Genomic DNA, 26195 nt, shown 5'->3' on the forward strand with positions numbered 1-26195 from the left:
AAAACATTTTTCTGTGGAATTCAGAGACTCTTAGAAGTGATGGATAAAATATTTCCTTCTTGCCACACAGTCTTAATTTCACTTGAAAGGAAACACTGTCCCTCGTATCCAAATTAGTACAGTGATTCACAGTGAAACTGGTAGATCAAGAGGTCTGTTTGTCTTCCTTGTGTGTCAGTTGTTGTTTTCTGATGGGAGCCTGAGACTCCTGCACTTTAACTCCTCCAGTGTTTTCCAGTGTTTGTAGTTATTAGCCAAGTGTTGCATCAAAACAGGCAGATGTGCAAATGCTGAAATGAAGCGGAGGATCAGTTGTACTACATACACAGAATGTGCAGCAGAACAGCCTAGCCTTGTCTGAAATTAGCATTCTCCTAATTTCTTTCCCTCCTTCAGTTGTAAACTAATGAATACTAAAAGGGGAAAGATTTTTTTTCAGTCTTTCTTTCAAGCAAATCCATTTCTTAAAGTATGTTGAGTTCAGCCAATTAAGCCTAGCACGCAACCACTGTGATCTCAGTTTCTGCTTTACAGAAGAAATATGTTGTTAAAGGAGCGAAAGACCTAGACAGAAAAAGCTTAGTTTAAGCCACTGCTCCTTCCTTCTTTACATAGAGTGGTAGGTACTCAGCTTTTGCAAAGTGGGAAGTGTTTCACTGTATGGTGAAAGAAACCAGATTCAACAGCATCATTCTTTAGATCCTGTGCTGTACTGAATACAGGTATTGCCCCTGAGAAAAATGGACTAATGGCCAGCTTGAGTTTTTTCATTTTTAGTCTGCAAGGAAGAAGAAGCAGAACTACTTACCATCCCATGCATCAAACATGTCTGTTATAAAATAATCAATGAAGGAAATCTGAGACTTGGGGATGCTGCAGGTGTTTCTATCAAAAACTGGCATTACAACAGGCAGACCCTGTCTCTTCTCTTCATCAGTCTAAGAAAACAAAACTCCAGTTAGCCCCTGAAGCTTTGCTGGCTTTCATGTTAGAATGGCAAAGGCCTGGGGATTAGATGAATTGGAGCAGGAGGCTTGAGACAAAACTCAGAACCCCAGAGGTAAATGGCCTTAGCTTCCTGTGCTTTATTTCCTCTGCAACAGGGACTGAAATCAACATCTCTTCCCTTTCACAAATACTCTGTTACTGCACTGCTGCGACTGTTCTTAGTTCCAGTGTGACAGAATGCCATAACCTGGTGATTAGGGCACACCAGCCAAAATTGGAAACCGGACTTTCAGAGTCCTCTAGCAGAGGACAGAGTCAGACTTGTCTTTTCCATAGCTCTGGTGGCTGTTCCAAACCATTTATCTTTTAAGTAAGAGGGATGTTGCTGTCTCTACTCTCTCTGCTTGTATTATGTTAAAAGAATAACAGAAGTCAGAGTATGTCCTTTAACTATGTGCCCACAAATGGAAGAGGGCTGATTGTGTTGCTATCAATATGTTGGAAGAGCCAACCAATTCAATAGGATTTTATTTACAACATACATTTGAAGTAGTTTAGGCAGCATCTAATGCTGGAAGTGGCAGCAAAGCAGTCCCAAAATTACCAGGTGAGGTGAATGAGCAGTTCTCAGCACCTCGTCTTGCTGCAGGTAGGCTAGTGCCCAAGGTTGGCAATTTAAAAACAGCTTGACTGCTTGCATGATACCTTCACTGCTGGGGAGGCATGTCCTAAGTGATCCTTGAGCTTACTCAGCAAGTGAGCAAAATTATTCACAAGGATTGAAATTAAAGATATGCACAAGATATCTACAAGTTTTTGTTTGTTTGTTTGTTTTTTTCCCAGTAAAAATTGTCTCTCTTATCTGAATTTGGATGGGAAGCATACTAGGAACACCCACCTGTCTTTTGAACCCAAACTGCAGATTTTCATACCATTAGTGGCAAATAAAAGCTAAGAAACTTTGAGTTGTTCAAATAACGAGAAGAGTGTTTCACTTCAAAGGCATTGCTCTGTTTGTGTTAGAAAAACTGAGTTTTAAGAAAGGATGTTGTGCTTCCAGTTCTGTTCTTCAGGGTCCCATGTGATAAGCATTTTTCTGCAGTACTGAGCTGCTCCACCATCTGCCTACTGTAGTGAACGTTCAGGTACCATCTTCAAAGAGGAAGGGCCAGCCCAATGATTCAGTTGAGGGGCTCATCAGGCATGGAATCGCTTTTCAAGCTCTGTTCAGGGGAGGTATTGATTGGAACTAGAAGCTAGAACGGTGATGGTGATTGAGTATTAGCCAAATAAATTTGCTAAGTGGTCAAGTCACTTTGTTTCATTTAGATGGAGAAAACTAAAGGTGTACAAGCTTTCCACCATTCTGTACTACAAGCTTCCCAGTAAGCAAACTGGCTAGCTTTGATGGGAGAAAATTCTTCTGCATGAACAGTTCCCATTCTGACTGGGGAATAAAATTATGCTTCTGCTGATACAAGGAAGACTCCATGTAGAACAGCAGACCAGCTGATGTGCACTTTCTTAAATAATATAATAATCAAATGATAAAACTATACGCACCTGTGCAAAATACTCTTCTGAAATCCTCCCTGCCCATTCAATACATAGCTCTAGGGGGCGACACGGATTTGCTACATCTGCACACTTGATCATCATGCGCTTGATCAGTGTTTGGTTATCTGGAAAATTCTTTATGTTGGCTGTACGTTCACAGTCGCTGCCTTCACTCTGCAATAGAGTTGGTTATGAGGGCTGGTGGCCAGCATCCCTGCTATCAGAAGTAAATGCATCATTATTAGCTCTACAGTGCTTATACAGTAAGTGGGCACCCAGTCTGATGCCTTCTCATTCCACGCAGAGTACTGGGAAGCTGGAGGAGAAAGTGGTGGCTGAGAACAGCAGCTGTGTGAAGTTGCTAATGGTAGTGCCACCACATGGCAGCTGGGGAGATTCTCAGCATTAATAGCAAAGTTTGTGAAACAGCAGTCACGGCTCCTTATCAGCTAGGGTAGGTTACCCTTCTCTGCATCCCAGCCTTGCCTTTAGGGAACAGGACCAGGGTGGAGGAGTCATCCACAAACTGCAGGCTGATAAACCAGCATCATCACTGCTAAGTGTTTAAAACTTTGGTGCAGGAGTGGTAGGGGACTGCTTCATTTAGGTGAGCTTTTACAGTTCAATTTTCAGTTTTTCATTCACAGATGAGAAAACTGAAGCAGGCACAAAGTGGTGATTTGATTTGCACAACTGATGTCTCTTAATAGAGGCAGAAAAGCAAGTATATGCTATTCAGTTCCATTATGTTTTCAATTAATTTTGCCATTTTTGTGCTGGATTTTGTACCCTAGGCCTGGAATACTTGTTGGTCTTTGCTACCAGCTAAAATTATGTATCAGCTAATCTAGGAGATAAACAGTAGGAAAATACAGGAGTGGCATACTGACTCCAGAATGTCTCTGCTTGCTCTGCTGAACTGCTCAAATGCTGAACTACTTACTCACCACTATGGAGAACGCGTGCAAAGAGCGGAGTATTTGTGACAAGTCTGCTGTGACATCATCTGGGTCTTGAATAGTTTAAAGAAGGGCACAGGTATATTATATTCCTTATTGAGTAATAAAAAGCATTCACCTCAGCTCAACATGGCATTAACACTATTCTCAAAATAATATATTTGTGTAATTATGGCCTCCCTTCACTGCTAAATTCAACTCTGAGTCAAAAATTGAACATAAATACTTTTTACCACCACTGCTAAATTAATGTCTTTGAAGGTTTATGGGCAGATATTTTGCAGTGACTCTTGCCAATTCAGGCATTAATCTTCTAACTTTATGTTTAACAGTTAATATTTTTCAGTATGGGTAGCCCAGAACGAGCTGCCAGATTAGACCTGTTCCTAAACTGCTGTTCAAGATCAAAAATAGGAAGAGCCACCATTAACAATAAGGAGCAGAACAACCTAATATTACTGAAAAAAACAAATCTGTAATACATGTGATTTGTGCTGCACTTTTATTACTCCACACCTCCTGTAAGTTTTGAAATAGCCTCTGCCAGAAGACGGTAAGATAAAGGAGAATGAATCAAAGAAAACGTTTTCTGTAGCTAAAAAATAATGGTTGCAATAGAACATATGGAGAACATTTACAAGCTCTTTAGCAACTGCTAGAACAAATGCATGTGATAAAAGTGAGATTCCCAAAAAATGCATCCAGAGCTTGGAAACACTGTGGTTTCAGCGAGACTTGTGAATCTAAGTCCTACAGTGCAAGGCAGGGATGCCAGAACACAAGAGGTTTCAAAATGGGGGCGGTGGAGGAAGCAACTCAGAAGACAACCTGTCAGAGGGAGAAATGATGTTCGAGAGCGCAGATTTCCCTGTGCCACTTCAGAGGGCATTTCAGTAATTGCTGGGCCCAGAGCAAGTGGCTGTCTGGCCCACAGGTAAGTACAGGCAGGGAAAGCTGAAAGCAGCTAATTCTACACAGTGAGGCATGCTGATGTGGGTGTTACTTTCCTGTGTACTTTGAACTGAAGTGGGATCTCCGCTGTCCTGTCTTTGCCAGTACATGAGGGCAAACCCATGAAATACTCTCCTGAGGTGTCAGGATGGGAGCACTGTGCAGTAACAGCATCAGAGGCCCCCACTGGTGCCCAAACCACATCCCTCTGTCCCGTGGGAGTGCTGGCACTGAGGATAGATCAGGCAAATTCAGACCCCGTTCCTCGTACAGCGAGCCGTCTGGAGATGGAAGTGCTGGGGAGTAACAATACAAAGTGCCCACAGAGCCAGTGAAGTTCTGCTGCATTTGTGATTTCCAGCTCAAACTGCTGGGAGAACGGAGCTCAGTAGTCCCTAGGGCAGGTCAGTTAAACTGACATGATGATGCCCCAAAAGTCATAAGCCCCACCAGTCCTGATTGGTTTCTGTATCCATGTCAATCTACAGAGCAAAAGGTTGAGTTGTGGAGAACTAACAGAAGACACTTTTATTTTTTAGTACCATTGAACTTCATTTTGATCTGATTTTGTGTGTGTGTGTGTGTTTGTGCTTGTAATAAAACACTATTATCACTAAGTAGTGATAAGATAACCTTTCTTTAGGTAACACTGCTGTAGAGAACCCTGTCAGATGCTGAGCATTTGACTTTGAGAAGCAACAAAAGAAGGTGAAGAGGGGCCTGGGATGGGAAACACAGAGGTATCTCATGAAGAACGCTCTGGCTGGTTATGGAGCACTAGGGTGCATGTAACTGACAGGAATAATGGCCATGATATCTTTTGGTGCCATCAGGAATGAGGCTGGGGTGGAGATATCTCAGGAAACAACAGAGTTGTTCCTCCCGATCACAGAGGAACAAAACTATGCAGTTTCCTCAGTCAGAGCCCCAAGCTTAGGCAAATCCCACTGCTCAGAGGCGCAACCGCAGGCACAGGTGCTGACCTGGCTCCCTGCACAGAGTATTGCGTATACAAAAGCATCTACTTCCACGTTTTATGAACACAAAATAGCTTTGAAAACAAGGCTTATAAAATGCAGGTGTTTAAATGAGCTAAAGGCAGAGCCCAGACATAGAAAGCTTAAGGAAGTATTTCTTCACACTTTGAGGTGTGAGGTCATAAATCCTATTGTGAATTGTGTTGGGCATTACTATAATGCAAATGAAAATGATACTTAAAGTTGTCTGGGAAGAACTTCACTGAAATGCCCAGAGGCGTAAAGTCCTGAAGGCACTTACATGTGAGCTGGTCTCCTCAGATGCCACCGGCTTGTTGATGCTGTTCACAAATTTGTTCACGTGCTCAAAGTGCTTTGTCATCTCTGTCGCCAAAACCATATCAATAATGGCCTGGCGCAATGTCCGATAGTGATTTCTAGGGAAGAAAAATAGTTCTTGCTCACAAGCCTGCTGGACAGAAAGCTATCCTTTCCTTGTTCCTTCGCAGGCAGCACTGCAAAACACAGCTCGTGGGCCCATCCACATGGAGTAGGCACCTCATCGTTATGAAAGGTCTGGCTGGAGGACAGGCTGCCAACCGGACCATGCCAATGCAGTGCATAAAACATTAGCAACTATCTTTACATGCTTCCTAGCGATACAAAACTTGGATGCCTCAAAACACAGAACACAGGGCGGGGAAAAATATCACAGCCTTTTTAAAAATAATGTTTACATAGGATTCTGGAAGAGGTTAAAGATTTAATGTATCAATTCAAATTATATTTCCTGGTTCAGAAGGTAGGCTCTCGATTGGCCCCAAACTAAAATCCTGAAGCAACCAGTTCACACAAACACACACACATGCTCCCCCTCTCCAGCAAACCCACCTATCAATGTTCTTGAAAATGTTGCATTTGCTGTCTTTAGCTGTAAGCTGAAATGCCAGTGCCGTGTGATGGCTCTCTAACACAGCAGTGTCATTGTAGAGGACAGCTAATTCACTGCCTGCATTGCACAGGAAAGAGTTGGTCCGTCCAGGGTGATCTACATCATGAATGGTGGCTGCTATTAACGCAGCCACCTCGTCTAAGTGGTCAAGGCTTCCCTACAGAAGAGAGAGATCATGACGTATCAGAAAAATTAAAATAAACCAATTTCTCCTCATTTCTGTGTACCCACAAATATGCAACTGTAAGCTTGAGTGTAGGGACCCTACCTCCTTGTGATCATTTTCCACTGACTGTGCACATGGATTACCTAGTACAAAACCCCCTCCCAACCTCACCCAAACCCTGCTTCATTAATGAAGCTTTTTATTGTGCTGTCACCTAAGCAATGTCTTTGCTTTAGGTCCTCTTTGAGGTGTTCTTCCACTCGGTGCATTTTTCTGAATGACTCTGCTCTGACTCCACTCTACAGACCTTGTATGTTTGGCAAAGCTTACAAAGAACTAACAGTCAACTACCACCAGATAGAAAAGATTTTTTCCCCTATTGTTGCTAGCTACAAGTGCAAACTCCTTACTTCAGAGAAACTGTGTGGGTTGCAGGTATGACAGGAAAAGACCTCAAGGGCAGAGCAATTTGATGAAGCCAGCGCCATTATTTAAGCAAACGTGGCTGGATGACACATACAAAATGGCACTCCAGAGTGACACCTGAGCAAACACACCAAAATCCCAGCCCAAAGAGCTTCCAGGTGACAGGGCTTTACCTTCACTCTCTCCTTCCCCAGAAAGAAGGCAGTAGCATGCAGGACATCGGCTGCGTGCGTGGAGTTGTGGTAGGAGTTGGAGGAGTGGTAGTTGGCTTCAATCACCTGCAGCCACGCTCGCAGTGTTGCTTCCGAGCAGTTTAAAAACTCAGAGACCCCAAACCGGCCAAAAACTTTCAAGCCCAAATAGACTAATGGCCTAGAAAACAATGTTAGAAAATAGCACTGCTGTGAAAGAGGAACTTCTACAGTTTTAAAGAATGATGTTTTCTTCAAAGAAACCAACAAGACCTTAGAAATAAAAGGTGGGAGGAATATTAAACATTTTTATCGCACATCTGTAATCCATAAACAGCCTGGCCAGTCTCCATAGTCTCTAAATAGTCAAGGTTACAAACTACTACTTTTACCATCCTTTCAGACTTAATACATTTTGCAGAAATGGCACAGTTCCATTATAGCTTCACCAATTCCTATGATTTTATCTTAGCCTTCAAGAAGCCACAAATAATAAAAAAAAATGCTTAAAAGCCCAGTTCTTTTGAGTTTTGATTATCTGTCAACCATTCAAAAATACCTTTTCTTTTGAGGAGAAACAGCACACTTTGTACACTACACAGGCACATCTTAAAGGCGACCAAGGCATAAACGACAAAGTGCCAAACATTTACGGGTTCAAATAATCTTAGGACTTCATGAGTACAGATTCCTACTTCCTGAATATTTGAAGCTGGCAATACACAAAGCATATCGATGCTTCTTGGGGAAGTTGTTAGCATCAGGTCACTAGTTCACATAACCTGCTCCAGCTTAGGAGGACTGGACCACTTTCTAGAACGGAGACAGGAGCCTGCCAGCCTTTTTCCAAACAAACACAACACCAAAAGCCTCACACTCTCTAGCTTCAATTTGTATGGGATGGACTAAACAGAAGTGGCATGTCCTGAACCCTTCAGCTAATGAAGAGGCACGAGACAAAGCCACCAGTTAGGAGGCTGTTGGCATGCTGTGCTTCTACATATAGGTTATTTAAACTGGGAAAACCAGCAGCTGAAAAAAAGAGCTAGTGATGAAAGACTGTGGTTCCCCAAAAACAGCATTGGTCTTGGAAAGAAGAAGGGGGTCTGGAAAGAAGTGGGTGAAGATTCTGGCTGGGGGAAAGATCCTGGAAGCAGGGGAAGATGCTAGAGATCAGAGAGCAGTACAGAGATGAATGACAGGATGTTCCTGGGGACCATGGCCAGTAATGGCAGAGGCTGGTAACTGTGCTGCTGCAACCAACTCAGCCTTCTGCCTGGCCTCCCTGTACCAGCAGCTATCTCCCAGATGGGGAGGGAATTTGAGGTCTAGTGAATGTAATGCTGGGCAGGGGAGCGATGAGCCAGTGTGTGACACAGTAAAGCCAGCATCTGCAAATTAAAAACAGGCAAATGCAAATTCAGACAATGGCTACTTTCTTTAAACAGAGTACAAGAGACTCAGTAGTCTTCCCAATCACTTGCATCTTGGAATGAAAATCACTTTTCACTCTGAATAACATGTTTATTTTTGTGGGCTGCATGACATCGAATCTCCTGATGCCTTCTTTCATTATCTTTCAAAATCTCAGGCCCTTGATCCTGTCGCTGGCTTATCCTTCATCCCAGTTTTTTACTCCTATAATCAAAAGCCACAGTTGCCTCGCAGCTTACAAAATCGTAGGGTGAGTGAGTTGATGGAGGGGAGAGGTTTGTTTTTTCCAGCCTGACCACTTGCGCAGCACTAAGTAAAAGGGCATCATTGAGACGTACGGAATGTAACAACACTAGACTGTGCCAAACAGTGTGACCTGAGTAGAGCAGATGGGAGTCAAACAAGGTAGAAATTGAACAGGAAGCAATCTTGGAGGGCTGGAGATGCTGTCAGGAAAGGGAACAGACTGCACAGGGTTCTCCATGGCCTGCACATGCATCTTGACCCTGGTGTGTGCCTGGCTTCTAAGTGGGATATCAATGCATACAACTGAGCACACACAAAAACCAGGAAGGCAGCTCTCACAGACTTGCAGTGTCTTTCTTTACTTTTTCCAGAGCAGAGCACTTTCAGCTACAGAGCCTCAGCAACATTTTTACAAGCACCCAGGAAAAGGAGTCAGGTACCTTTTATTTGTAACAGCTTCCAATTCAAAAATATTGAAGTCCCAGCTTTCCTCATTATCCAGGAGCTGTGCAATACAAGGTGGAACATCACTGATGGTATTTGGCACTGAAAGGTGACTATGGCTCAGGTTCATATCTGTTGAAATGGAATTTGGCAATTACAGCATTTATGGATTTTTTTTTAGCATGCAGAATTCAGTTTAGAAAACAACTCTTTTAAAGAAAAACAACTCTTTCTCTTACATGAAAAAGTCTGTAAAAGCCTGTAATATTATATGGTTATCAATGATTTGGAAATAAACCAGAAAGATCAGTGAACATCTCTTTGAATGACAATTTAATTATTTTCTGGTCTGATTTTCTACCTTTTGAAATGCATTATTTTAATTATTTGAATCTGCTTCAGCTCCAAAATTGAGGCAGTACAGCACTTGTTCTCCAGTCACTTAGATGACCATTTCCAAAGACAAACATTTCACTTCAAATTAGCATGAAGTTCTATGTCACTAGCATCCACAAATGGAATAACATACAAAGAAAATTTTAAAATGGAGGCTTACTCTTAGAAAACATATACTCATTTCCTGACAGTCTTCTCAAGCCATCCTGAAATAAACAAGTCTATTATAAGCTTAAGGCAGAAACAGCACCCATGCATCATTTGTAAAAACATTACCTACATTTTCTCTGTAGGTCCTATTCCTGGATACTGAAACTACTGCTCCTACTGTAGCACTATAAACACCATCCATATTTTAAAGTATTTCAAAACAGATGTGAAAGGTTTCAAGGGACACTAGTATGAGATCTCCAGAAAGGATATTACTAACCATACAGTGTACTGCCCTCCTTGACCCTTTTATTGGCACCTGCACCATTTCATCATTCACATTAACCACCATCATTTATTTTTCATTTCCTTTACACTATTTTGACAAGAATTAGTTCAGTGTTTGTTAAAAAAATGAGGTAATCCATGATGAAATCTGGGTAGTCTGTCTCTGGCAGACAGTTTTGCTACCCTTATGGGGCCAAAGTCGTAACCCAATGAAAGTAAAACTTACTCTTGCTATTGTCATCTAGTTGTCAGGTAGAGTAGCTGTAGAGCAATCCCTCTAATTCCATCTAAGTTTCTAGGCTTTCTAAATAGTACCTCCTTGAGACAAAGCAGATTGGATGATATAGTTTCTAGTGGTGACCACGTTCACTTATATATGAGGATGAATGCATCCAATGGACTCAGACATAGCCATATCTTACAACGTCTCAGTGCTTACTGATGGTAGAGATGCCAAAACACTTAAATGAAACAATGATGAATTACAATTCCCCTTCCCATTCCTTGTGAAATTTTAGCTCAGCAGAGCACTGAGCTGTGATGCCGGACACTGGTAACAGTAATTCCATCTCTACTAATTTTACTCACAGTCATCAGACCTCCAACAAGATCACTTGTGTGAGGATCTTCATCTTTGGTACCTAGCTGAGGGGAGTAAAGTTCTGTTGTCCGCAAGATTTCCAGAACTCTGTCCAAGGCCTCTGCTACTGTGATGGGGCTGTTTTCCTGGGCAGCATTAATTATGTTAATAACCTGAAAGCAGTTTAGGGAGGCAGGCAAGGAAGAGTGAATACCACATTTTTGTTTTCTTGCTACAAAACAGTATTGGCTAGATTATGCTACTTCCCATTTACCAAATCCTGTGTAATTCCCCCAAATCCTGTGTAATTCATTTTCTCAATGCAAAAAAGAAGGGCAGAGAGCAACAACAGCTGGGCTGTGGTTGAAGGAGAAGAGGATGGCTTTTCTTTGCCTTCCACAATGTGTCTCAGCTCCAATCTGGGAAAGCAGCAATGACACTAAGGCAGCACTAAGGACTGGTCCTGGCACTTCCAGGACTGAGATGGCTAAAGCCCTTTCTTTATCCACAAGCTGCTGCAGGGGCACTGCAGGCTATGCCTGGGGAGAAGGAAAAGGAAAGGAGTCAGCTGCTGTAATGGGCAGATGGTGCTAGAAAGTTAAGAGCTTGATGATGAGAAGATGGGGAGAGAAGAGAAAATGGTTTGAGGACGGGAGATGGTAGGCAGCATGGTTTGTGGGACAATAGATTATGCAGCTGGTTTGTGATAGAAGAATTTGCGTAACACAGATGGTGAAGAAATGAGTGCAGGAAAGCAGGAGACAGAATGTGGTGCAGATGCTACCACTTCTGCGTGCTATCTCATAAATACCAATGGCAAGAGCCAAGGTGAGACTGTAAGTACATGTTCTCCTACACATGCGCAGACCAACAAAGCAGGTTCCTCTTCCTGCCACAAGCAGAGCACCTAGTAAGGACACCCTTTTCCCCTTCTTTACCTTTTTCTTCATTACTAGGACTTGGAATGAGATGATGAGATGCAGAAAGTTTTATGAAAAAAAGAAGTCTTGACTTTAAATATTCTGTTAAATAGAAAGTAAACTCCTGGCTGTACTGCCACAAACTATGTTTTTCCCTAAAAGTGCAACAACGAATTGTGAGTCTGTGCAAAAGGCTCAGGGCTCACCTTTGTGATAGGAGCTTCTATTGTCATTGAGTGGATCCTTGCCATTGAGGAGTTCCGTCGGGTCTGTAAACTTGGAGCTGGCATTAAAGAGAGCACTGATTACATGCTGCAGAGTGTGAATCATCCGACATTCTTTAGTGAGCGCCAAAGGCTGTCATTAGGGAACAGCATGACAGACCCCAGCCTTGACTCCCATTTCTCCTGTACCTCCCCTCCTGCAAGTTCTTGCTTTACTGATTATTTTCTTGCAGCGTTGTCTATCTCCTTTGCAGGCAACTCTCAATGCTGCTGTCCATTTGCTGTATACTTAAGCTGTACTAAACTTCACACCCAGCACCTCCCCCTGTCCTCTTGTTTGCCAATGTATTTCTGTCAGACATGGCTTCTCCTGTGACTGTACGCGCTCCTCTCATCTCAGCAAAGCAGCTGCTCTGATGAAACACATTACTGCACCCTGTAACTTGTTCTTCTCACTGTTTACTGTGGCAGAAAGAAATCTCTGCCACCACCATCCCAGGCCTGGCAGGCAGTCACAGACAGGACTAGGAGCAGAAGTACTGCTCTCAAGTAACCAACAGCAACAAATCCCATCATTTCGCAAACTAATGAAACCAAAATATTGGTTTGGCAGCAGAACCTGCAGCTTTCTGCTAGTGGAGGACCTGATGCTTCACCACGCACTCCTTTAACAGTCTGCCCTCCATCCTGTGGCAGAGCCACTGCTCCTCCTCATGAAGGCGCCAAGCTCTGCCATGCATCTACATGCAGCTACATGGATGCTTATGTTGGGGCACTGCTTTGCAATTCAGAATTAAGAAATTTTAAAGAAGTTATAAGACACTGAAGAAATCTCTGTTCTATCACCTGTGAACCTGTCTGCTTCCTCTTTCATTCTGTGTTTCCATTGCCTGTGGTAAGTCTGTTCTTTATTTCTAACCTTATTCTTGACAGTTTTCTGCTTTCTTACCATCACTACTTTGAGAAGCTATTGACTTAACATCAACCGAGTCTTTCCTTCTGTTCTTGCATTTGAAGGAATGGGATTCTGTAAATACAAAACAAAAGCTTTAAAAATGTGTCAGTAATAAATTTTTCTACAGAGTCTTCTCCATCCAAAACTCTGAACATTAATAAAATAATCTTCACAATACCATGTAAGTGGGGGGAAATATTGTAATCTCTACATGTCAGAACAAGGGACTCAGATATAAACTCAGAGTACATCAAGTTACAGCAACTTGCCTAAGGTCACTTGGGAAGCTATTTTGGAAGAAAGGCAAGAAAACTTATGGAACAGGGAACTCGCTTCACCTAGCTTTAGCTGCCTAAAAGCAGCAGGCTTTCAGCTTGTGTTTGCCTAAGGGAGCTGACAAAGATCCCTTCGTGTTAATGGGGATAGAGAGGGGCACACCCTCAGAGCAGGTCATTCTGCTTTAGGAGCGATGCCTAAGGCAGAAAGGTTGAACCCCTCCAGCAAGTTCCCTCTGCTCTCCACTGAACACTGAACAAGGTCAGTTCAGCTGCTCAGAAACTTAGCTAAGGAGGAGAAATCCCATCTCAGTCAACACTCTTACAAAGCCAGCACAAGGTTTAATCTTTTAATTTTTTTGTTCTTTTAATTTCAATAATTGTTTGTATACTGTTAAAAAAAAATCCAACATATTGAGAATGATTAAAACCAATCCATTCAGTTGCTGTGAAAAATAACCACACACCAAGCTGTCATTCTTGAAACTTCCATTTACTAAAAACAAGTGAAATCATAATATCCAGACAAATGCAAAAGCAAGATGAAACCAACTCATATAAATGCCTGGACAGTGCCTCAGTTAAACAACGACAACAAAAATGATTCAGTAAAATTCCATTTTTCCCCAAAACATTACAGTCTGCACTCTCCCTTATGCTTCAAAACAACAACCTTGTATCTATGCACCTCTTTGTGAAAATCTCCACAGTGTCTACTCACAGAGTATACAATATGGCTCTCAAAAATCAGAGATCACTGAAAGCTTTCAAAGGGAGATAACCACTGTGTGAAGAATCAGAAATACAATAAAATTGATATTCTTAATATAAGGGCTAAATCACGTAACCTTTTTCAAGAAAACCTGCCTGTAACAAAACTAAATGTTAGTATACAGTCTTCCAGAATTAAAAATAGATTATTCTAAAAAATGACTGGAATGCAGTTTCTGTCTTAAGAATTCTTTACCACATATTTACAAGAAAGTTTGGATCTTTTTAATTTTGTTATAGTTATACTGGAGAAACTGAAGGCTTTTCCTCTGTTGATACATAACAGTTGGGCATCACTAAGTCATGATAAATTATATTATTAATTTGTTTAGTAGGACTCCTCTTTTAAACCCCTTTTCTGCATTAACTTTTGCAGAAGTTTAACACAAAGCACTTGAGTGAGAGAAAACGTACACACAAACATAGCTGCAAGAGGCAGTAGCAGACAAGGTAACTCTCCTTCTGTTACTTCCTAAACTTCCAGCCTAGCCAGTTTGAAACTTTGCTAGTGCCACCTAGAGAGTCTCAGGTACAAAAAAGCTACTCTGCATCACACTAGTTTCTGTTGGTAATACTTAAATAAAATTTTACTCTACGCTGGGTGAGTGGAGTGTCTCCCCATCCAGATTTGTTACAAACCACACCACAAACAGAACAATATGGGCTATTTTTCTACCCTCTTCACAAACTGGTTCTAGGAATTTATTCTTGAAGCATAACCATGGACACCAGGAAGGATAACCAACATCACATAGGTGTGACTTTAAGGTTGCCTGTTTTGAAATCATCAACGTGACTCTGTGTGATGTGGCTTCCCAGTCGTGCTGAAATCCCTCACAATAATGAGCAAATCTAAATGCCTCCCCACAATTTGTAAAGCACGTTACTACACTAGTAACAACGTGTTAACTAGTAACAAGTGTTCCGCAACTTAATTCACGGGCATTCTCACCTTCCCCTTTCTGCAGACTCCACTACCAGAACAGGAACAGTGAGAAGGAAAAACTGCATTTATTACTAGGACACAGGAGCAGTTTAACACACCATGGATCAGTTCTAATGGCAACACTGGCAGTTAGGGTAGTATGTTGCAAATATTGTCTCTTCGCCCCACTCCCACCCTCTCTGGTGGTTATTATTTTGCACCACAAAGTTCTCCAATGCTTCTACCTACTGTTATGCTACTTTAAAAGCAGGGGATGTCATGCAGTCACTTCCCACACCCTTGGTATGTGAAAATCAGAAGCTGACTGACAATGCATAGCAACGTTGCCCAGTATTTCAATGTGGGAAGGGTCTTGAGTGCTAAAAGGTAACAGACTGAAAGAACGTGCTCTCTCAGAAGAAGACAGCAGTGCTGCATCTAGGTCAGATCAATAGAAGACCATTACAAACTTTAAATTGGCCTTTAGTGTCTCCTTCTTCAGAGAAAACTGTTACTCCAAACAGTGCACAGCACTGGAAGATGTAATTATTCCCTTACTTTCCTTCCCAAAGTTATCTTTAGTAACTTCTGCAGGTAGCTTTTGATCGAGATCTTAAATGTGCTGTCTGCAAGTAAGGAAAGCTGCCTGAGACACAGAGCAAGGGTTGTGCAGACACGTCACAACACCACCATCATGCTCAATGCTGATTGTCCATGACTAGTTGTAGCCTGGGCACTACAGACACACTTCTTAGCCTCGTGCTGGGCCAAAACCAAGCCCCTGCTGGCAGGTCCTAACCTTTGAAACACTCGGGCAGATCTGACAGCATAAATCAGCACAGTTCCACATTTATTTCAGACAGTAAGGAGTGACAAGATACACTAGCTTTCAGTTCAGACGTGGTATTTTAATACGATGAAGAGCAGTGCATCTTAATGCAAGAGATCTCTACGGTAGATCAAATTATTGTTGACTGTTACAAGCCCGAATCATTGTGCAACATTTGAGCAGCTGGCACCAGTCACTGTCCATCTTCTCTGACCACAGACTCAACAGAGGGTAGAGACAACATACCATACCAGCAAAGAACCTGGTCACAACTTCAAGCATTCAAGTGTATAAAGGTAAATGATAGTAGTCTAACCTGACTGAGAGTTGTCTCCTGTACACTTGTTATCGTGGTGACTCTTGCAGAGCTGAAGATGCACCAAGAGTAAAACATGGTTGTAAGGGAAAAGAACACAAAAAGGTTTAAAAAGGGCTACATTAAACACTGTACTTAACCAACATTTTCTGTTCAGTTATTTTAAAAAAATCTCAAAGACTCTTCTTTGGGTGTAACTAGACATGGAGAAATAATATGAAAGTAAACAAACATTTAATGCAGGAAATCACAGATACAATAGTGCTTTTAAATACTAACAGCAAGTTGCTGTTTAATACCCATGTCTGTAAGAGAACTGACATTCCATTTTAGATAAATTTTTAAGTACAAATTGCATATGATTCCATGAATAAATGCAAAAAGAAAAAAAATAATCCTAAGATGTTACTCATTTTTGCACTCTGCAAGTATTTTGAACACCATTTCCTTGGTTCTGTCTAAGCTAAGTTTGCATGCACTCTTTCATGAATTAGTGATACACCGGGCAGTTACAAAAGCAACACTCCAGCCACTAAGGGGCAGATAGGTCTTATTCATCAGATCTTTGTTTCTAAGTAATTTTTAACCACTCCCATGAATGAAGAAGTTAAATATAAAATCTTATTAGCTTGTGCTTCTGAAACATCTGAACATTTTGATAGATATTTCAGTCTTTCCTAAAATTTAAGTAGGACTTTTTCATCATCTTAAAGTTTACACCTATTGCTTGGTAATAACAACAGGAGATTAAATGCTTCTTTGCTTTTCCTTCCTGCTCAGAAACCAAAGCACAGTCTGTCCAATACATGATAGTTTATTACCTACTGATCAGTTTACCCCATTCCTTTGTTTTGTGATTGCAAGAAAGTATTTTGCTGTCAATAGAAAAACTGAACAGAACTTTTGGTTCCCCAAATCTTCTCTCTAAAAGTACAGGACTTACTTAGAGCTAATAAAGACACCGAAAAGGACTAAAAACAACACAACTTTTATTTTATTTTTTATTGTACTCACTAGAGAAAGTATATTTACCATCTACTTCAGGTGAATAAGCACAGTGCAATACTGCACTCGCAGATTTTACATTACACATCACATTTTGGAATTCAGTACAGTCACCTAACCTATGGTGGATCATTCCTTTGACCAAATCCATTGCCTGCCTGCCTATAGCAAAGCACTAGGTTGCAAAACTGTGGTTGCAACCAATGAGTTAAAAGTAAAGAAAAGCAAGATTGCACTTGTGCAGTCTTTGTGTCCATACGAGACACAGTATGCTGTAAAGTTGCTACAGGGATTATTTATGAAAGATAGAAAAGGTATTATCCAAATTCTCTTTTCCATCAATCTTGAACCCCTTCCATCTTGTTTTCCTTTTCGCTGTTGGGGACAGGAGATGAAGAGGGTGAAAAAGAAAGAGAAGCGAATAGAAAGGGAAAGCAAACAGAATTCAGGAGTGGTTTACTGTGTTGAATAAGAATTAAAGAAAGGACAGGGAAACTATGCACTAATGTTCCATATAAATGGTGTTCAAAGGAGTACAAGAGACCATTCTTCCCTCAGAAAACTCATTTCAAAAGCTTAAACACCTCTCTTAAAATCAAGCAGGAATTCTCAGAGAAGTCACCTAGTCCCAGTAGAGTAAGGTTGTGGAAGCTCATCATATATGGTGAATATGGTGAAATACAGGCAGGGAGAGAATGGATGGAGAGCAGCCCTGAGGAGATGGGGCTGATGAGGAGCAGCCCTGATGAGGACCTGGGGATGTTGGTTGATGAGAAGCTTGACATGAGCCGGCCACGTGTGCTCACAGCCCAGAAAGCCAACTGTATCCTGGGCTGCACCAAAAGCAGCATGGCCAACAGGGCAAGGGAGGTGATTCTGCCCCTCTGCTCTGCTCTTGTGAGACCCCACCTGGAGCCCTGTGTTCAGCTCTGGGGCCCCCAGCACAGGAATGACACGAACATATTAGAATGAGTCCAGAGCAGGGCCACGAGGATGATCAAGGGACTGGAGCACCTCTCATGTAAGGACAGGCTGAGGGAGTTGGCTGTTCAGCCTGGAGAAGAGAAGGCTCTGAAGAGACCTCATTGCGGCCTTCCAGTACCTGAAGGGGGCCTACAGGAAAGCTGGTGAGGGACTCTTTGTCAGGGAGTGTAGAGATAGGACAAGGGGGAATGACTTTAAACTAAAAGAGGGTAGGTTTAGATTAGATATAAGGAAGAAATTCTTCACTCAGGGTGTGGTGAGGTACTGGCACAGGTTGCCCAGAGAAGCTGTGAATGCCCCATCCTAGGAAGTGTTCAAGGCCAGGTTGGATGGGGCTTAGAGCAGTCTAGTCCCTGCCTGGGAGGTGTCCCTGCCTATGGTAGGGGGTTTGAATTCAATGGTCTTTAAGGTCCCTTCCAACCCAAACCATTCTGTGATTCTATGAACTGATACAACTCATCTGAACTGCTCATTCTGGTCCCAAACTGGATCTGCATTTAGTCCTTGGATATCCACCTCTGTTCCCCAGGTGAAAGAAAACCTTGGCACATTCCTCTAAGTACTCCAATAAAATAAATAAATAAATAAATCCATGAATACTTTCTTACTCCTTCTGTAGCCATGACCTGAAAGAGACATGTAGGGTAAGCTATGAGAGTAGCTACATGGTTTATCTTGAACAGATATGCTCTTAAGAAGAGAAATAACACCTCCGTTATAAATTTATGTACATGCAAACAAGGACTCTATCCTTCCAGGTCTCGATTCATAAAGGCAGAATTAATCATTAGCCAGGCTTCAGCACGCACAAATAGTCACATGAAAGTCAATCCTCATTCATAGATCTCCTCTGTACAAAAAATTACTACAGTTTGAGATGTATTATTTTCTGTGCATAAATCTAATATGGTTCATTTTTGTATGTAATAAATCTGGCACAGAAATCCATGAAAATTTCTTTACAGTGGTTTCTGATTATACTGTAATCTCTAATACTATGATATTCCTTAGAGAGTCTGTCAGTAATGCCAAAGAACGTGTCTACATTTTTAACTGTGAAACTATATATAGTAATGTAAGGATATTTGAAAGCCTGTATACAGTGTCTGAATATTGAGTTCAAGCCACTTATAATTACGCTGATGAAGTGAAACAGAAATTTGGATCAAAATTTGAATCATAGCAGATTTTACCACCCTATAACTAAATACATTGTTTGTTTTCCTTTTATTCTTACATAAAGAATTACCTTTGGTCTGAAGAGAAACCTATTTTTTTTTTTAGTGTGGAGGAAAGTTCTAGGATTCAAGTATTCAGAAATGGATTCCAGGATTTACCAAGCATATGACTGCCACATGGGCTTAATTTTCCCCAGAAGGTACTTTTGAGAGAATAAGTTTTAAAAATCAACAAAAGCTGGGTACAAATTGAACTGGAGGAAAAAAATGATGGAGGAAAAAAAACAACTTACAAATATTGTATTTGTCACAAAAAAAGTCTTTCCAGATTTGTTTTGCAAAATAAGAAATATTTAAGTGTTAAGAAATGTGGTGGTCTTTTGCTCCACTGCTTAAGATGTCCCCATGGCTAGAGGTAAAAAAAAAATCAACAACAACAACAATAAAAGGAGTTTTATTACAAAACACTTTCTCTTTAAAGTGTGATTAAATGCAACGACTGATTTATTTTAGAACTGAAGCCTCATTTAATCTTCAGATCTCTTGGCAATAAAGACCACAGACATACACAATTCAATATATAACACCATCATACTGACTTGTGAACCTATGCCAGCTTTCTAAAAGAAATAACTGACACTATTCAATCACTCAAACTCCTGATGGTATTTTACTTAGGAAATTGCACAGTATGACCATGAGTGGGCTGTGGGGGATGAACAAATGTTCCTGGAGCAGAGCAAGTGCTGCTTACAGGATGACAAACATCACCCTCAACTCCTTCTGGGTTACAGATTTTGCAGTCTTACTGCCTCCTCTTCCCCCTTGCTATCCTTCCATGCATTTAGTCCTCAGCTTTACCTGCAGACAGGCTTATTTCAGTGCATCAACACGAAGAGTCTGTACCGCCACCAGTGCACGGGATCACACCACGGAGAGCCAAAAGGTTAAAACTTCAAGAAGAGCACTGACACCACCATCTGGATAGGACAAGATGGCTCAGCAAGAAGCAGTAGCTCAGGATATTCTGATATTTCCAATAGGCTTTCAACTACCAGAAGCTGTGGCTGAATTGTTGAAGTCTCATCGCTCGTAGGTGGCCTGTCTCCTGAAGAGATGCCAAGTCAGGCCTGAGCTATTTGGTTTATTCAAGCCCTACCATGTGGAAAAATCAAGCAGCATCCTGTCACACCCTAAGCAATCTACAGTGCCTGAAGGCACATGATCTTCTCACCCAGCTGCTGTATTGTCAAGGGAGAGATAAATTTATTTTTCAGGAACATACTGATACAAAATGGCAGATGAAAGCAAGGGACTGCCTTACAGCAGAACATGAGGATGACTCCAGAAAGGTCTAAATGAATAGAAGAAAGAGATTACTAGCTACAAAACCAAAGAACAGGAGTGTCTGTGATGGGCTTGCCTACATCTGGGACTGTTCTATATTATTGTTTGATAAAGTCTCATTTAACCCAAGGGCAGCACATCCTCAATGCATTAGGAACAGGGAAAATGGCTACATCTCAGCAAGTGGTCAAATAATGGTCCTTACCTCAACTCTCTAGATGCAGACAGAGTGCTATTAACTGTTTAATTCTTCAATCCCTAAAAACATTTATTTCAATTGTACAAATGCAGAAAGTCTACGCAGTGAGACATTTGCCCTCTTTTCCCTGACTTTTCAAACAAGATGGTGTACTGTGTCTTAAAATACTGCAGTTTACTGAGAATTAGAAATATAGAGGCTACCACAAAACTAACTGAATGAAATTCAATAGCTAATGTAAAACCCCAGGAGCCATTTTATTAACACTATTTTGTCACTAATTCAACGATAAATTTCATTTTAATTTTAATCAAGCTTTAATGGATATTTAGTCTGTTCTGTTAACTGCTACAGAAAATGAAGCTTTTCTGCAAAGTTCAGGTTGAGCTTGGCAGCTACACAATGTTTTCTCTTTGACTGAACTTCTCTTTGCCACCAGAGGGTGTAACCTGTGGTGTCCAAATACTGATCACAACTAATACCATCATACCAGTAACGCTACAAAAATAACCGTAAGGAGTCTTATGAATATTGTATAGATATTCTTACATGTCACCAATACCACCCATATAAAATGAGTAAGAAACCAAACCAAAGCCTCAAGACACCGTCAGAGTTTTCTGTTCAATGCCGCAACACCTGATACTGTACTTACTACACACAGGAGAGACTTCCACTATGGAAGAGAAACGCAAAAAAAACACTTAGTTTTGTTGGCCACACCTTTTTTTATCTTTTTTATTTTTTTAATTTTTTTGGTGAGGACCTTAAATCTCTATAGACTACACATTCTGTTAGGTTGTGGTCTTTAATCTTTGTAGCAGATCTCTACTTCTGTTCAGAACCCTTCGGAGTTCTTATAATCTGGGCTCACCAGAACCCTAAGGCTGCCCATGCCAATTGGATTCAGGCTTTATTTCCTAATAACTGCTCATGATTCAATACTAAAAAGCATTTATTGATGGTGCTTTCCAACAGTGCAAAAGTATAAAGAGTGTGAATGTGGCCTTTGACACGTTACTATAATTTTGGTCTTAAACTTACTGGCTTAAGCAATCCAAAGAACTGGGAGATTAAAAACAGAAAACAAAAACACTTTTATCTATATTCCTATTGGTGCTTTTCCTAGATGGCTGCAAATCTGCAATTGTTTTGCACTGATGACCTTGTATAAACAGTATGACATTTACACTGTCCTGCACCAATCTTTCAGCTGTGTGTATGTTACAGAAAAAACACCAAGTGCTATCTCAATTCCAAATCAATGTCAAAGCGGCTGTAAATGAAACAATATGAACTATGTCATTTTATTAATGAATTAAAAAAAAAGAAATACATGTAACATTGACACTACTTCTATTACAAAAATCCCTTGCACTCCAGGCTGAGCGCTTTTAAAATCGTGCTACTGTAAATGATACCTTGCTGCCAATACTAAAATATATGTTTTGATCAAAATACGAGGTAAGGTTAAAACACTTCAAGCTTTGTTTTTAAATGGTAAAGCTTCAGTTCTTCCAGAACCTATGAAGATTTCTCAGTTGACTTGATACTACCTTGCACAAAAACCTGTGCAAGGGACATGGTTTCAACCAACAGAATACTACCTATTAACTGTTTCCAAGAGTAGTTTTCCAATAATGTATTACAATAATGTATTATAGGCTTGTTATACTGAAAAAGGGGCAATTAGAAATTATAGTGACTTTCCACATACCTTTATGCACAAGTGTCTTTACCCCCATGAAAGATAAAAGAATATTTAAAATTATAGACAAAACAAGATACATAACTCCATCCCTAAAAAAAAAACAAGATTTTAAGAAAATGGAAATGATAGGAAATATGTTTCACAAGTACATCTTCACTCCACAATGCTGCCAGCTACTCTTTACGTTCCTACCTCATACTGCTTTCTACCTCTCACTTCTACAGACCATAGATAGATTTCAATCCTCAGCTCAGAGAAGCCCAGAATTCCTTACTCTTCAGGCCATGTACTAAAGTATTTTTGAGGCAAAACATGCAATATAACCATTTGGTTCAGAGCCACTTTCAGATGGAGTGAACTAGGAGTAGATCACATCGAACGGCTTCTCATGCCACCAGATTTGTTTCAGAACCTGCTTGGGTGGATATGTGCCTGGACTGAAGACACTGGGGTGACAGAATCACTGAATGGCTGAGGGTGGAAGAGACCTCTGGAGGTCACCTGGTTCAACCCCCTGCTCAAGCAGGGACGCCTACAGTAGTTTCCCCATTACCTCTTATCCCATCACTGTACACCACCGACTTCCCTTCAGGTATTTGTAGACATTGAAGAGATTCCCCTGAGCCTCCAGGCTGAACAGTTCCAGCTCTCTCAGCCTTATCTCATAGGAGAGGTGCTCCAGTCCCTTCGTCATCTTGGTGGCCCTCTGCTGGCCTCTCTCCCGTGTGCCAAGGTCCCTCTTGTACTGGGGGTGGGCAGAACTATACACAGAACTCCAGGTGTGGCCTCACCAGAGCTGAGTAGAGGGGATCACCTCTGTTGACACTTTGCCTAAGGCAGCCGAGGATCACTGAGGGTGTTTTGAACTATGGTTTGGATTACACCCCTCCACAGCACACTTTCTGTGGTGTATGTGATATCTCAGGTTCTACTTGCAGGCAATGTTTTGTTCAATTTATACTTTATTCAAGAACCACACATTTGCAAACCTTGTGACAGCTGAGCATAGGTCATTATCAGCTCTAAGTATGTCAGATCAGACTGGCAAGAGCAGTTATAGAAAAAAATACCCTGAACTCCCTTTGCATTATAGTCTGTGCTGCTCCACAATATCACAGACTCAACTGTCATATCTAAGTTCCAGTGAATAAAAGGCATTCTCTACTCAGCAGTCCTACAAAAGGAAAATAGTCCAGCATAAAAAGGCTAAGCAAATGCAAAAGTTTTCCTGCTTGATCCAACATGCAATGATAATATGAGAATGTTTTTCGAAGAGGATGTGATCTATATTCATTTCTTAAACAAAGTCAGTAAAAGTGATGAAAATTAAGACATGGAAGGAAAACAGTACCTGCTGCTTGTTTTCATTAGTACATCGCAGCCTTTTAAGGGACACAAAGTGTCTTATCTTCCTAGCAACAGAAATAAGCAATTGTTACCACATCAAACTGTAGTGATACACTGTTATTTTTTAAAGCTGAATTCTTGATGCTTTTATGAAACAAGATACCAAAACCAACACCAAATGGCTGACTGAGCAACAAGCACTCCAGTGTTATAGCTATGTTTTTGTCCTAGGATATGTGATTCTTTTGCTTCTGCAGGAATTCACCTGCACATCTGGGAGTATAATTTGGCAACATACACATAATACACTGTATAAGTGCAAGCACATACAAGCATGATCACAAAACAAGAGAATCATCTAGCTGATGATCCTTCCAGCTGACTGGTTAACAGTTTGTATACTGTAGAATAACTTCATAAAAAAATGTATTGTAGCATCAGCCTAAACATCAGTTTTTAGGTATCTAGATGAGCAACACTACCAATTGTTATGATTTTACAGTCCTTTTAGCCAGAGTAGGAAGACACCAAAATGGACAAACATGAGTAAAAAACATAGCCTTCTTAATTTTGCTTATTCTTTCCACATCACTTAAAATCAGTAGTTCTATCATCACCCTGCTCCTAAATACATAGAGGTTCACGCCAAACTCTCAGATAGGGAAAGCAGAAAGAAAGACCCCCCAAAAAAACAGAAAGCAACTGTGCTCTGTACAAGTTAGTTACCCTCCTTGACCGATCACAGGCGTTATCCTCACATGCTGCTGGATACTGTCTCCTGATTTTCTGTTTGTGTAATAAACCCCTTGCCATTCCTAAGCAAACACACATAACAGAGACAGCGTCTAAGAATACTTAGCTCAAATATTCACTTATTATTACATAGTCTTTCCATAGTAAATAATTACATATTATTTCATGGTTGTATTTTTAAAATAGTGTAAAATGTTGTAATACATAGTTCCACCTTTAACAGATATTTGCTTATCAAAGGGCAGTGCAAAATTTTTTCATATATTTCTCTTGTGAGAGAGTGCCCAATATTTACAAAGAAGTTTAGGAATCAGAGGAACGGAATTCTGGTCAAATATATGCAACTCATGAAAACAGTGTTTTGTGTTCTTAAACCTAGAGTATTAAAAACAAAGCAGTCTGGAAATCCAAAGCACAAGCACAAGCACAAGCTTAATTTTACTTACTTACCTTTCCTTTTTTAATAAATGTATTGATAGTGTCTGAAAGATCTGCACAGTTTTTAATGCTTTTTGGTATTTCAGTGAGTTCCTTGCCAATGAGCTCTCCCTTTTGATACCCCATCATCCGTTCAAAGGCTGGATTAACATACTGTCAAACAAGAAGAGCACACTTAAAACACAGTTACTTGCACACGACTGTCTAAGTATTTCAGGATGCACATCCATAGCCATAACCACACAGCCCTACAGTTCAGTGTTTGTCACATAAAAATACTATGCAAATGGAGAAACATTTAATTTACATAAGGAGTTGAACACAGAATGGGATATACAAACTGTTATCAGAAAGCACAGAAAGAGCAGTCAAAAACCCTTTCCTGTACAGGTTATCTAGTTCTGCTATGGATTTCTTTGTTGTTTTACCATAAGTAACATTACTTCACTGGAAATGATCATCTAAATAAAGATACAAAAAGAAAGGTCTTAGAAGTTCAGCAAGTGTCAACATGCAGCATCCAGAATTACTACAGAAATATAGTAACAAAATTAAAATACAGAATTAGAAGAGAAACTACTGAGCAAAGATCTCTTTGGGGTTCCTGTCTTCAAATTCTACAAAATGATTAACTTTTTTTCTCCATACCTGAACAACATGATCTTCACTGGTTATTTCTATGGCTTCCTGACAATGGTCTAATGCTGTAAACACTGCATTACATGCCCTGAAATCAGTAAATGATTCACATTAGTTTTATTGTTAGAGTATTTTGCTTACCATAAATGCATTATTACACTGTACTTATCAGTAGATGAATCACAAACCAGAATGTCATTATGATTAAACCAAGTACCCATCTCCATTATAACTTTTTGAAGCAATTCATCTTCAGACATTCCTGTTGTTCATATGTTTTTCTGCAGATCACATTGTAAAATTGCTCATGAGTACTGCATCAATTTAATAGTATGTTGCTTTTTCTAGACATGCTCTAGAGAGCATGAACTAACAATTAGCTGTAAAAATAACAAATGGCTGTTACATTACAATAGAAAGTTTTGTGATCATTAAAGATAGGGAACAAAAAAAGTCACCACAGCACAGATACATATAAAGTTACAGCAAAAGATCTCCACTGTCAAAGAAGTTGTAATGCAACATAGTAAGAGTAAATAATTGAAGCCATTTCAAAGTCCTAGTCAGAAAAATATTGCTTTTCTTGCCTCCAAGTAATAATTCAGCAACTTGATCTCCATGCTTCCTGATTTTAATTAGGGGCAAAATTAATCTCCACTTCCCATTTTTTCAGGACTATATTTTAACTAACACAAGAAAACAAAAATCTTGCCC

The 26195-nt window shown here is 40.5% G+C and overlaps 1 protein-coding gene across 1 annotated transcript in view; it reads right to left on the bottom strand.

Moving 5' to 3' along the window:
- Positions 1-174: 174 nt before the first annotated feature.
- Positions 175-26195, bottom strand: part of PDE8B (phosphodiesterase 8B) — an 85356-nt gene continuing 59335 nt past the window's right edge. The window contains exons 7-22 of the mRNA XM_035553534.1: positions 25491-25569; positions 24855-24995; positions 24378-24466; positions 23656-23716; positions 15881-15932; positions 12759-12836; positions 11792-11868; positions 10674-10838; positions 9808-9853; positions 9248-9383; positions 7110-7308; positions 6284-6501; positions 5694-5829; positions 2512-2679; positions 809-938; positions 175-290 (exon numbers count right to left, since the gene is read on the bottom strand). Of these exons, the coding sequence (XP_035409427.1) occupies positions 175-290; positions 809-938; positions 2512-2679; positions 5694-5829; positions 6284-6501; positions 7110-7308; positions 9248-9383; positions 9808-9853; positions 10674-10838; positions 11792-11868; positions 12759-12836; positions 15881-15932; positions 23656-23716; positions 24378-24466; positions 24855-24995; positions 25491-25569 (1891 nt within the window). The remainder of the gene's footprint in view (positions 291-808; positions 939-2511; positions 2680-5693; positions 5830-6283; positions 6502-7109; positions 7309-9247; positions 9384-9807; positions 9854-10673; positions 10839-11791; positions 11869-12758; positions 12837-15880; positions 15933-23655; positions 23717-24377; positions 24467-24854; positions 24996-25490; positions 25570-26195) is intronic.

Source organism: Cygnus atratus, chromosome Z (assembly GCF_013377495.2).
Source record: "Cygnus atratus isolate AKBS03 ecotype Queensland, Australia chromosome Z, CAtr_DNAZoo_HiC_assembly, whole genome shotgun sequence".
NCBI classification, from domain to species: Eukaryota; Metazoa; Chordata; class Aves; order Anseriformes; family Anatidae; genus Cygnus; species Cygnus atratus.